The sequence below is a fragment of the Strigops habroptila genome, chromosome 11, assembly GCF_004027225.2.
Source record: "Strigops habroptila isolate Jane chromosome 11, bStrHab1.2.pri, whole genome shotgun sequence".
In the NCBI taxonomy this organism is placed as follows: Eukaryota; Metazoa; Chordata; class Aves; order Psittaciformes; family Psittacidae; genus Strigops; species Strigops habroptila.
The window spans coordinates 38,945,566-38,956,865 of record NC_046360.1 but is presented as its reverse complement, the minus strand read 5'-3'; the positions used below and the strand labels follow the sequence as shown (position 1 = coordinate 38,956,865).

The following is an 11,300-nucleotide window of genomic DNA, read 5'->3' as shown; positions in this document are numbered from 1 at the left end:
GTGTTCATAAAATGAAAAACTCCAGGTCAGTCTAAAGCAATCCAGTTTACACTTCTTCAAACATGAATTTTTCTTCATCCAACTAGTTGCAATAGGAAGAGAGGTATTTAGGGACAAATTAAACCTTACTGAAATGCTACAGTGGGAATACAACTGAGAAGAGGGACAGGCAGCCCTGTAGCCATGGTACAGTCCTGACAGAAATGTTTTCCAGTTATGTTCACGTGTATTCTCTGACTTGTAATATCTTCAGTGCCATTTGAAATGTTAAATAATGGAATCTGATCCCAGCACGGGAGAGGTAAATGTAGGCTAGAAGTAATTCTTGGTGGTGCCCATCTACTTCTCAAGGAATGCAGTGGAATATTTTTGCACAAGTACGGTTTACTCGCTGTAAAAAACGTGTTAAATATCTGAAAGTTGTGTTGAGTTCAATATAGACTTTGGGGTAGAAGCAGAGTGGAAAATCAGAATGTTCTTTGGAAAATCAGAGTGTTCTTCCTGAACTAAGCAGCCAGTTAATTTTGAGTGGCGCTGTGTTTAAAATTGGCCTAAATTCAGTTTTGTAATTTAATCATAGATTTTTAAAAATTAATTTTAAATCTCCTAACATTGAAAGGGATTAGCATGAAATTCTACCTACAGCATAAAATGATCTTTGATTTTAATTTACCTGCAAAAAATTTTTTGTTCCTTTTGGTGGGTCTAAACCAACATTTTCTGTGTCTTTCATTTTGGTCATAGAACTGAATTGGTATATCGCTGTTCCTTTTAACAAAGCTCATCATTCAATATACTCCAGTTGCTTGGAGTAAACATTTTGATACAAACCAAATCCGTTTAAGTAGTCTGTGCAGAGAGGACAGAAGCTCCATTTCCATGCCAAACCATGGTTTTTCCTGTGTTTGCAGACTCCTCAATCAAAACTGGCAGGTGGTGATTTGTAAGAGCTGCAGCTGACAGCTTGTTGAGTCCCATTTGTCTGATTTGCCTATTAACTGCTTCAGCACTGGCAGGCCAGTCATCTACGTAAGTTTATCTGGTCCCTTAATGCTGCTGAAGAATCTGGGCTATTGGGCCTGAGTGCCATGGAGTGGCACCACTTGTACATAGAGTAGGTGAATTATAAAGGGCAGCCAGGAAGATTCAGAATTCGTTTGTGTTTGCATTTTATTTAATGTTTTGACTGTAGGGTCCATATGCCACAATGTCTAGATTATGTTCAGGGCTCGTTTCAGATTTCAAGCACACCTATATTTGGGTGCTGTCTCCTGTAGCCTCTCTCATCTTCTATTTCCCCTATAAATTGGTACAGCAACCAGTTCCCTTCTTGAAAGCAGCATCTTTAAAATCAGTAAGTAGGATACCCTCAACAGTGGGTGTTCAATAGTGAATGATGTGTGACTTTTTGCAGGGCTGTGTTGCTGTCTTCTTCAACAGCACCTGCTTGTTTAAGGAGCTTGCTTTTTGTCTTGACTGCTTTGGCTCAGAGAACCTTCCATAAAGTTTTACTATATTTTTCATTTGTCTTCGCTTTTCTCTCTCCTTGTCCTCTTCTCTTTTTTCAATAGCTTCTTCAGACACCCCACGCAGTAGCAGCTTCAGAATCAGGAGGGAACTTAGGCTGGAAATATATGCTTGTCTGTGAAAATTAGTTTAAAACAGCAATAATATCTTAGGCAACCTCTTCAAAGCACGTCACTTTCCATAGTTTTCTCAGTCATAATCTCACTTTTTTTCCTATTCCAATCAGCTACTGAAGTCTCTAGCTGCATCATACTCAATTGCATTCAGGTAGGATATCCATTATAGAGAGAAGATTGCAATGAAATCACTTCCTTTGATATGGAAAGTTTAATCCTGATTTACCTCCATCCCATTTTACAGGAGTATTTGCTTGATTTATTAAGTCCAGATTTCACCGCTTTCCAATTCATGTGAACTTGAGGAAGGTGCAGTGTATGTTAGCTGTGAGTGAATGAGGCTGAAAATAATCTCAAGAGCTGTCTTTGCCTTTTGGCTAGGATTGTTCCATTACATTAGTATCCAACACGCCCTGTCTGTGTCAGGAATCAGTATCATGCTCCAGCATACCAATGCAGTTTGTGATCCAATCAGCTTTTGGTTCTTAGAGGAGGCTTTACCCTCCTTCATCTCATGTAAGCAGACAGAATGAATTGGCAGATAACCGATAAATGTCCTTTTCTCGGTTTCCTTCTTAGGACTTTAAAGCTGCAGTGTTTTCATCAAGCAAAACAAAGGACAAATGTCTTCACAGAGGTATAAAAATAATCTCAAGGCAGGTAGGTAATTCAGTTTTCTCAAGGAACTTTCCCATCTGTTTTTATCAGAGGTCTCTGTGTTCAACTTGAATCCTTCCTCATTACCCTTGTAAATCCTACAACTCCCTTGTAGGACTGTGGAGTTCATGCTTTTCTTACTGGAGGAGAAATGGGGTTTCATCCACATATCCATTTCCTAAAACCAGAAGGACTCCTCTGCATCTTTTGCGCCATGTCTCTGTACAGTCTGAAGTTGAGTCCTGATGAGTCTGGGATGAGCCCTGACGAGTCTGGGGTGAGCCCAGACTCATCCCTTCTGCAGTGCTTCTCCACATGCCTGATTTTTATCATAGATGTTATTCATAGAAATGTCATCACCAATGCTTTAAAAGTGCAGATGGCTGTTTAATGCTAGCTGAGAGAGTTACCAGGCAAGCAGTGACTCTACTTCAGCCATGGTGGTGATGATGTCAAACTTTCTCCAACTAATGAGTCATTAAAAGTAGTAATAAAGGGGTTTGTTGGGGCCACAGTCCCTTGGAAACACTCAGCCCATGCTAATTACAGTGGGTTAGCAAAGAGGTCAAGGCTGGTAAGTGTGTGGGAGGGGGCACAGAACAGGAGTTGCAAACAGTTGCAGGAAACGTTAATTGCAGCTTGTTCACGTCACCTTTTCCCTTCCATTGGGGGGGGGGGAAGGCTCATTTTGAAGATACTTGTAAAAATTCCCGTGTCACAATGACTGGTAACATGCCAGAAATGTAAACCTGCAGTAAATAAAGAACTCATCTGTGCATGGTTGGTTTAGTCTTGCTGAAAGCTGGAAATAAGATTTTGCATGACTGGTGCCGTGTTAGGGCAAGTGCACAACTTTGGGTTTTCATGCTTCTCTCCTTTTCACACCTTGGCTTGTAGCAGCCACAGCAGCATCCTTGTCTTGCAGGAACTGTGATGCATTTTTGCTATTGCCCATGTTTACCCACTTGATAATTTTTTCTTTCCTGTTTTTCACTTACTTGGGACATTTTATAGCAGTGGTGATGGTCTTGTGTAGTAGTGTTCCCTGAGGTGTGAGAAGCATTCCTTCATTGCTGGAAATGGTATGTGAAGTGGTATTCTTTAGAGACATCTTTTTTTCGTTATAAAATGAAAAATGAACATTTTAAAAGGCATCATATACAGAAAGTGTGCTGAAGGAATTTGAAGTGCATGGAACCTTCCCAGCTGCCTTCTCCTAGGATTTCTTCAGCACTTGTGAATTAGAAAGCCCCTGTCAATAGAAGAGCTCTGTATGTCCCATACGTAGACTGTGTTAAGCCTGGGAGCGTTAACGTCAGGGAAGCTCACTGGGATGATCAGGGTAACTAAACTGTATGGCAAAACTAACTTCTATACCTGAGGAAGTGCTCTGAGGCACTGGGTGAGGAAGCAAACAATCATATCTAAAAGGAACACTCAGAGCACTAATGTGTCTTGGTGGTATTGAGAAGGATGAATGTCAGTGGTAAACATACTAATCTGTTTATAAAAACGTAGCATTTTAGCGAAATACAGACAAGAAGTGTTGCTATGAATAATTCAGTGTGCTCAGTAACTGTGTATTAATTGCAAAAACCTGTAAATCTTTTTTTTAGACTTGTGAACAGAAATCAGACTTCTGATAAAGTTCCCTGTGAACAAGGTGAGAAGGTTGCTGTGGGTTTAGCCCAGATGCATAACTTTGTGTGTCATACAGGTAGCAGATTTAAAAAGGGAATCTATCTATAGGCAAATCATCCTTCCACTTCAGTAGCAAAACAGTTTTATGTATAAACCTGTGCTGACCACCAGCACACAGGAAGATTGTGCCTAGAAAAATACTCTTTGATGTTTATATTTATTTAGCTTGGGTTGGGTTTATGTTTTTCACTCTATTACAGTGTGTTTGCACAACAGTAAGGACACCCAGAGTTGATTATTGATGTTTATTGAATCATTCATTTCAAATAAACACTTTTGGAAATCTGACCACAAAAGTAAAAGCATTCCTTTGAGAGGAGAGACATCAGAAATCCTTCTTGGAAGAAAAGGATGTCTGCTTGTTTAATTTTTAAATGTCTGAGGAGAAGGCATGATTTCAGGTGGTGTGACTGAAGTGTGGACACACCAGGGAGGGAGTTCTGCTATGGGGTGTACACAGGTTCACAGCTTGCGGCTGAGATGCTCTAGGATGCCTTTAACACATTGCACTGTGCAGCCTCTTAGGTGAAAATGGGTTTTATGTGCCAGTTCCAAGTCAAACTATAAAGTCAGTCATCTAATCTGTTCAAGTTGGAACAGTTCCTACCTCTGTGCTTACTGTCTAGACAGATTGTAGCACACAAGGGTTCAGGTCTCGTTAATGTATCATTTTGAATTGAAAACCTATTCAATTTAATTTTGAAATAATTGGTGTATGTTGTTCTTTTTTTCTCTCTCTCCATTAATTTACTGATTTCACTGATGTGAGAAGAAACCATATAATTATTCCATTTTAGGAGCATCAGAACAGATATTTAATACCCTGTCTTAGTAATTTGGGAACAGAAAATTTGACACACGTAGTGGGATTTTTCTGGGGTCTGGGCCCATTAGGAAATGAGCACATTCATCTTCCTGGATGGGGCGAGTTGGAGGCTCTCAGTACTTGCCTGGCACGTGCAACTGGGCCCCTCAGTCCCTTTACTGTAAGTATGTGATAAAGCCATTAATGCACTGAAAGATGGGCGCAGAAGTCAGCAGCAGGAAGCAAAAAGGGAGTGAACAGAATTTTTTAGTGATATGGCAATTTACTTCACCAATGTGAATGATACACAATTATTTTCTCATTCTTCTGTTTCACTCTCCCATGCTGATCTCTTTCCTGGGTGCTGACGTTTTTCTTTGCCAACATTTTCTACTAGATCAAGCAACAAGCTGCCTTTGTTACAGGTGAAGGACTCCTGAAAGTTGCAGGGGCCTGCATCATCTGGACTGTCAAAATTCCAGTGCTTTTTTCCAGGGTGCTGGTGTTTCTCACCATATCGGTCAGTTAAGTCTACCTCATCATTCCAGCCTCTTTTGCTAGGATTCTGGTGCTTGTAGATCAGATACCTTCTGCCTGGATGCTGTCTTTTGGATAACTCATTCAAGTAGGTTAGCTGTGCACGAGGGATATCAGCATCCTGTTCCAACAATGACCTTCTCCCAGGATGCTGTCGCTTTTTCAGCTCCACAGAGCTGTCAAGGTCATCTTCTATCTCTCTTTTCCCTGGATGCTGCCTCTTCCGGATGTCTCCATAAGATGTGTCTTCCTCAGCATCTCTTTTCCCGGGATGCTGTCTCTTCTCCAGCTCACTCAAGTACTTTTTCCCAAGGTGCTGCCTTTTGGAAAGCCATTCTGGCAGAGGGGCATTTGATTCTGTCCATGGAAAAGAATAATGTTAATGAGCCCCCATAGTCCTCACTAAGGTAGTTGAAATGGGAATTTGTGGAGTTCTATGGTGCAGGACCGTTATCTGTTGCTCATTATGCCCATTTAATTGCACAGGTAACTGCAATTATGGTCTTGAATTTGATCACTCGAGATGGCAGCTGTTAAAACAGTTCTGGTACGTTTTTAGCAAGGATGATTGACACGCTAGGAGCTATCTGCAGCCAAATGGAAAGACATGCAATGACCAAGCCTAATGTGTTGATACAGGTAAATGAGGCAGGGAAAAGATAGGTCTGAGACACAAGTAGAAGCAGGGATGTGAACATCTGAAAGCTCAGTATTTCCAGCTACCAGTCATAACTTCATTAGTATCTCACACTCATTCTTAAGCTCTTTTTAATATTTCAGGTCTTGGACCAACATAATCAATTTTCAGCATTCATGTGAAGAGGGAAGAAGGTTTTTCTGTGGGCATATGAGCCAGCTCGTTTTTCCACTCTGAAGGGGCTTTGTGCTCCTTGTTGGTGGCAGGCACCTCTGTGCTGCTTCTTGCAGTCCCCGAGTCTGATTTGTTTCTGCTGCAGTAACTAGTGAGAGCAGAGCATTTGCAGGCTAGGAGGAGCAGCCTCTGCTTTCCCGGCCATGGAAAAGCCCGCCTCTGCTGGGGTGTAGAATCCAGTGGGTTGAGGTTGTTGGGGAATGGTAGCACTCCCTCCTCCAAATAACATTAGCTATGGGGTCCACAACTGGGCAATGTCCTCCGTGTGTCCTCTTAGAGCTTCCTTAGGGAAGTACTTACCAGACAGGCAAGTTTTCTGTGATGGGCTTCTACCTTCTTATTATGCAGCAGTTGCTTAGTGATGGTTCAGCATTGCCTAAACAGGGAGATCTTAGAGAAGAGTGCCTTTTGGGAACTCTGTGTCAGCGTATTGCAGCAGATCTCCTATCCTTCCCTTTCCCTTAGAGTAAGAAATATATACATCAGAACCTGGGAACTATACATTGGATCTAATGATCTCAGCCAAGTACTATGCCAGCAAAAACAGATGGGTGTCCCCAGTGTAATACATACCTTTATTAATCTCTCCTTCCTTTTCAGCTTTCTTGAGGACAGACTGGAGAACGAGGCTGTCAGATCTCTGCAGGATGTCATCCAGGGGACTTCTTCCCATGTTCTCACTTCCCTCTGGAAAGGGCTGCCTCTCGCTGAGGCAACCACCACACAAGGTCAGGCAAAGGAGCAGCAGTGGCAGCTGGATAGATGGCATTGTGGGGTGAGGGTTCCTGCAACTTTCGTGGGAGAGAGAGCAACAGGGGAAGATGATGGAGCAAACAAACCTAGCAATAACAGCAGTATTTCCAAACACTGAAAAAGAAATATGCACTGCTGCAGGGATTCACGGCTTATGAGGGTCCTTCCTCATTTTTGTTACTAACTTCTCAGTTTGTTTTATATTCTTCAAAGAATCTGTAAATTCATCACAATTAAAACCAGGCACGTGTTCGTTTTTCTGGCAGAATAAATATGGACATTTTAAACACGGAGCTTCCTGATGCACACACAGCTCTGAAAGCCAGTGATTTTGCTTTGACTTCTGCCACAAGGCAAAATAATTTCCTTCTTGAACTCTGTGTTACCTGTTGCCCTGCATGAGTGAGGTACACACACATATATCTGCACTAACAATCTCCACCAGGCAATTCCCTTTGTTAAGGGTTCAGTTTAAACAATACTGGGATTTACAGCACTTTTCGTTCCACTTCTAGTTAAAGCCCAGCTTTAATAGTCCATTAGTTTTTAATATCTATTTCTGTGTATTTGTCAGTATCGTAAGAGCTACACTCTGTTGATCAGGGAGATTTCTTGCTTTGGGGAAGCACCTCATTTTTTTCAGAGACATAATCATACCTTCCATTACCCCTTGCCCACATAACAAGTGTTTTTCTGTTTCTTCTAGCTAGCACTGGAATTCCTAATGCACTTATGGATTTATCTCCCAGTAAGCAGAGTTCCTTCAGTAGAATGGAATATGTCTTTAATACTAGTATACCAATCATTGAGCTTAATTGTATCTTCAGAACGTAAAAGAAATGCACAATCTTATGAAGTTCTAGAAATTTTTAGAATAGAGAATGAATTTATTACCTCTCTTGGTGGCAGGTTTCTATCACTTCTGATGAAGTCCTTTGATAAAAGCCCTAAGAATATCACACAGGCTATTTGGCTCAGAGCAATCTTTAGACAAAAAGTTAGAATCAGCTAAAAAGGAAATGATTTGGTAAATTACCTGGTTTGTAGTTTCAGATTTTTGCTTGATGCATCTGCCAAGAAGAGGTTGCTTAGTTCTTTAAAGCTGTTTGCACATCTGAGCTCCAAACTTGCCCTTTTTCTGCTACAGAAACACAGACACGCAGTATCCAATAGAACTGTTGCTAAGTTCTCTTTGGATAGCTTGTGTCTCTGTTCTTATACTGTACTGCCTCTGGACCCTTTATGCAAATAGCTGTGAGGTAATTTAGGTGATGTGCTGTTTTCAGGGGTTTTTGCTGATGTCAGAGATCTGCATTTTGAATGCATTTTAAAACTCCGATAGTTATTTGCTGACCTCTATATACCCAGGCTCGAATCCCAGAAATGCTATTTTTCCATTCTCTAAAGAGATTATGTTGAATTTTCTGTAAGACAGCATAGAGAAAAGGAGTTTTTTCTCTTAACTAAAAGAAGCTGGTGTATCCTCTGTTAAGGAAGCACTGTAGAGTAAATGCAGAGAGGCAGGCAATTTATTAAGGAAGAAAAACAATGAAAAAATTTAATGGATTATATTTACATAAGTTTATACCACTGGTTCTTATTCTGAATGACAGGTTTTGGCTCACAATTCTGTATTTTCTTGGCATAAGCTTCCGTAAACAGTACATTAGACTATGGGGTGCAAAGCATTAGATATTAAAATACAGTTATGTTACTGCTATGTGTTTCAAAAAGCATTATACTATTGTAACTAGAAATAAGACTCCTTCTCTTTAACCTGTCTGCCTATTTAAGATATTCTTCCAACAGTACTACTAAAAACAGACCATGCAAGGGGCACAGATAAAGAGCTAGTGGTTCTTTGATAATCTTAGTGGTCCTAATGACAAGATGAAGGACTAAAACTGGAGTACAGATTGCTCTCGGTATTGCAGCAATTCGGGACTTTTTTATTGTTGCTCCATGGAAGGTTTCAACCAAGTGGAGTCAGTGGTTTCCTGCTTTCCCGTTTACCACCATTGTCGTGAACACAAAACCACCTTTGTATGTCCCTGTCATCACTCCCATCAAAGTGTTTAAGTTAAAATTTGTAGTCAACAGTAACTAGTGACAAAAACCAACAACCTGTCACCATGGCTTGAGCAGACCTTTCTTGGCAGGACACTGGTATACTCGCAGCTCTCTAGAATGCTGTGCCGCAGTCTGAGACAGAAGGCATTTTGGGGATACTCTTAAAAGCTCTGCACTTTTTTTTTTTTTTTTTTGCTTGGGCAGACTTCTGAATGTCTGCCCCCTGGTCAGAACAGCAGTAGTAGCTCCAAATTGGCTTCTAGACATGGTAGATGAGTTCCTGGTTACCAGTACAGGTGTTCTACATGGCATAAAAATGCATGCAGATCCCTCATTCCAACAGGTAGGGGCTAGGGATTTCCCTTCTCTTAGGAATACCCACTATGCCAGAATTAATAGGAGTGAATAGGAATGAATCCAATGCTAGGACTGGATTCAGAAATCCTAGAGTTTCCTACACTGTTCAGGAATTCCTTTCCCCTAGGAGACAACTCAAAGGGAATGTTTTCTGAGCGTTCTGGATCCAAAAGTCAGGCTCAGTAGAGTACTGCAGGGTATAATTTGGCTTGTATACTCATTCATTTTACAACCATAATTTCATAAAAGAAGTTCCCTTATCTGTTGACAGAAACGGAGTGCCAAAGATTACTTATGGAAGCACATGAAGAGAGGTCAGTCTCTTTCCATTCTTATTAAAATCTGCTTCTTGACACCTTTGGGCTGAGGACTCCCTTTAGAGAACACGGATGAAATCCTGTGTTACAACTACATCCCTATGGAACGCTTCTTAGTAGGTGCAAAGTTATATGCACAGTGCCAGGACTGTGGATATGGCAGGAATGGCCGGGACTTCCAGCCAAGCATCTGGCACTTTGTTCAGGCTTATTCCTGTTCTATTTTGGACTGATTTAGTAGAGCTTTAATGCTTTGTTTAAAGGCAGAAAATTAAATTTAAGCACCTCAGAGGGTCTTTTGTCTTATGAACAATGTCCTTTTCCTATTTCACAGCTGGAAAACTGTCTCTTTTTAATACGCTATCTTTCTTTTTAGAATTCCCTTTGGCTTTTTTGGCCACAGTTTTCCTGTTTCATTTTCCCCGCAGGCGATTTTTCTATGTAAAAGATTTCTGGAGGTTTATTTTAGAAGTGTTAATGTCCTTTCTTCCCACTCACTACACAATTACTCATGACACAGAGTTGAATTCATGGTTGGGAGGGAGAGTTTCTTTTCTCAAATTCCAGAACCATCTTCCAAGCTGTACTTTTCTGTGTGTCACAAACCCACTGACACCCCAGCCTTGCCCAGAGCTTGTCTCAGCACAGGTTTTGGCTCCCAGCACACGTGTATGTCTGTTGCTGATTCTAGTATTGCAGAGCTGTCCACCTATCATACTTCACCCCTAAATACCTAGATATATTTCAGCGCCACTATGATCCACAACCCCTTTGTCCAACCACTGTTTTTTATCACAGGTGCTTCAAGTCCCTTGAGCTTCTGTATCAATTCTGTTGATGAAGTTCCTTATTTTTCTTTTCAACATTCTCAAGGGCACCCCAGCTGCTGATAGGGCTTCTAAGTGGAGAAACTGAGAGACACAGAACTCCTCCAAACCCAGAGCCAGAGCCTTTTGTGGGAGCTCTGAGGGCTGAGGTTTGTGTTTCTCCTCTTCCAGCCTGCATGTTGCTTGGATTGCTGGCTCAGCTCACTCCCCAGATGTGCAGGAGCTCTGCTTGTCCTGAGTGCTTGTCCAGCTCAGTGTCAGTGCTCCTAGCACTTGGGCCTGAGGTCTGTCACTGGGCACGCATTTGTTAGTCCCTAAAATCTTGAAGGTGAATAATGAGGAAATCTGCTGCTAACCCAAGCTTGATATCTGTTTTAAAGAATACAAACACTCGTGTTTTGTGCAGTCAGTCAACTATGACAGCCTAGAGTTAGGCAGAAAGTTCTCCTTGGCAGATTTCTGCATTTTTACATCTTCCTTGGGGCACCTTGCTGTGGTCACTGTCAGAGATGGGAAACTGAAGTACATTGGTCTTCCTCAGTATAGTCATCCCTCTAGGAATCCTGGAATGTAGAAGTTGTTGTGGGAACTCTTCTTCTTTTCTTGAGCTATAGGATGAAAAATATTGTTGTGTGAAGTGCATGTGCCTCCTGCCATCATATTTGTTACCATTTTCACTGAGAGGTGCTGAATGTTTAAGTGCTTTGCTCTGGGTCACAGAGCTATAGTGGCAGGGTCAGGAGGAGATGCCAGAATCCATTC

General features: G+C 41.4%; 1 protein-coding gene and 1 long non-coding RNA gene across 2 annotated transcripts; one reads left to right on the top strand and one right to left on the bottom strand.

The window, feature by feature from the left end:
• The first annotated feature begins 2,331 nt into the window (after window positions 1–2,331).
• LOC115614398 lies at window positions 2,332–2,810 on the top strand. Its single transcript, XR_003993710.1, has 2 exons — window positions 2,332–2,539; window positions 2,583–2,810. It is a non-coding gene; the product is annotated as an uncharacterized LOC115614398 (long non-coding RNA).
• A 2,315-nt stretch (window positions 2,811–5,125) lies between these two features.
• Window positions 5,126–6,983, bottom strand: TRH (thyrotropin releasing hormone). The gene is made up of 2 exons (XM_030501267.1): window positions 6,788–6,983; window positions 5,126–5,700 (listed from the first exon to the last, which is right to left on the bottom strand). The coding sequence occupies exons 1-2, from the start codon at window positions 6,981–6,983 to the stop codon at window positions 5,126–5,128; spliced, it is 771 nt and encodes a 256-aa protein (XP_030357127.1).
• Between the last annotated feature and the right edge of the window lie 4,317 nt (window positions 6,984–11,300).

What these genes read in the sequence shown, in the direction of transcription:
- TRH (XM_030501267.1), bottom strand. Translation starts at nt 6,983, where the DNA reads ATGCCATCTATCCAGCTGCCACTGCTGCTCCTTTGCCTGACCTTGTGT. An exon ending in GGAAGGAGAGATTAATAAAG is followed by an intron (nt 5,701 to 6,787) that starts GTATGTATTACA and finishes TTCCATGGACAG; the next exon opens with AATCAAATGCCCCTCTGCCA.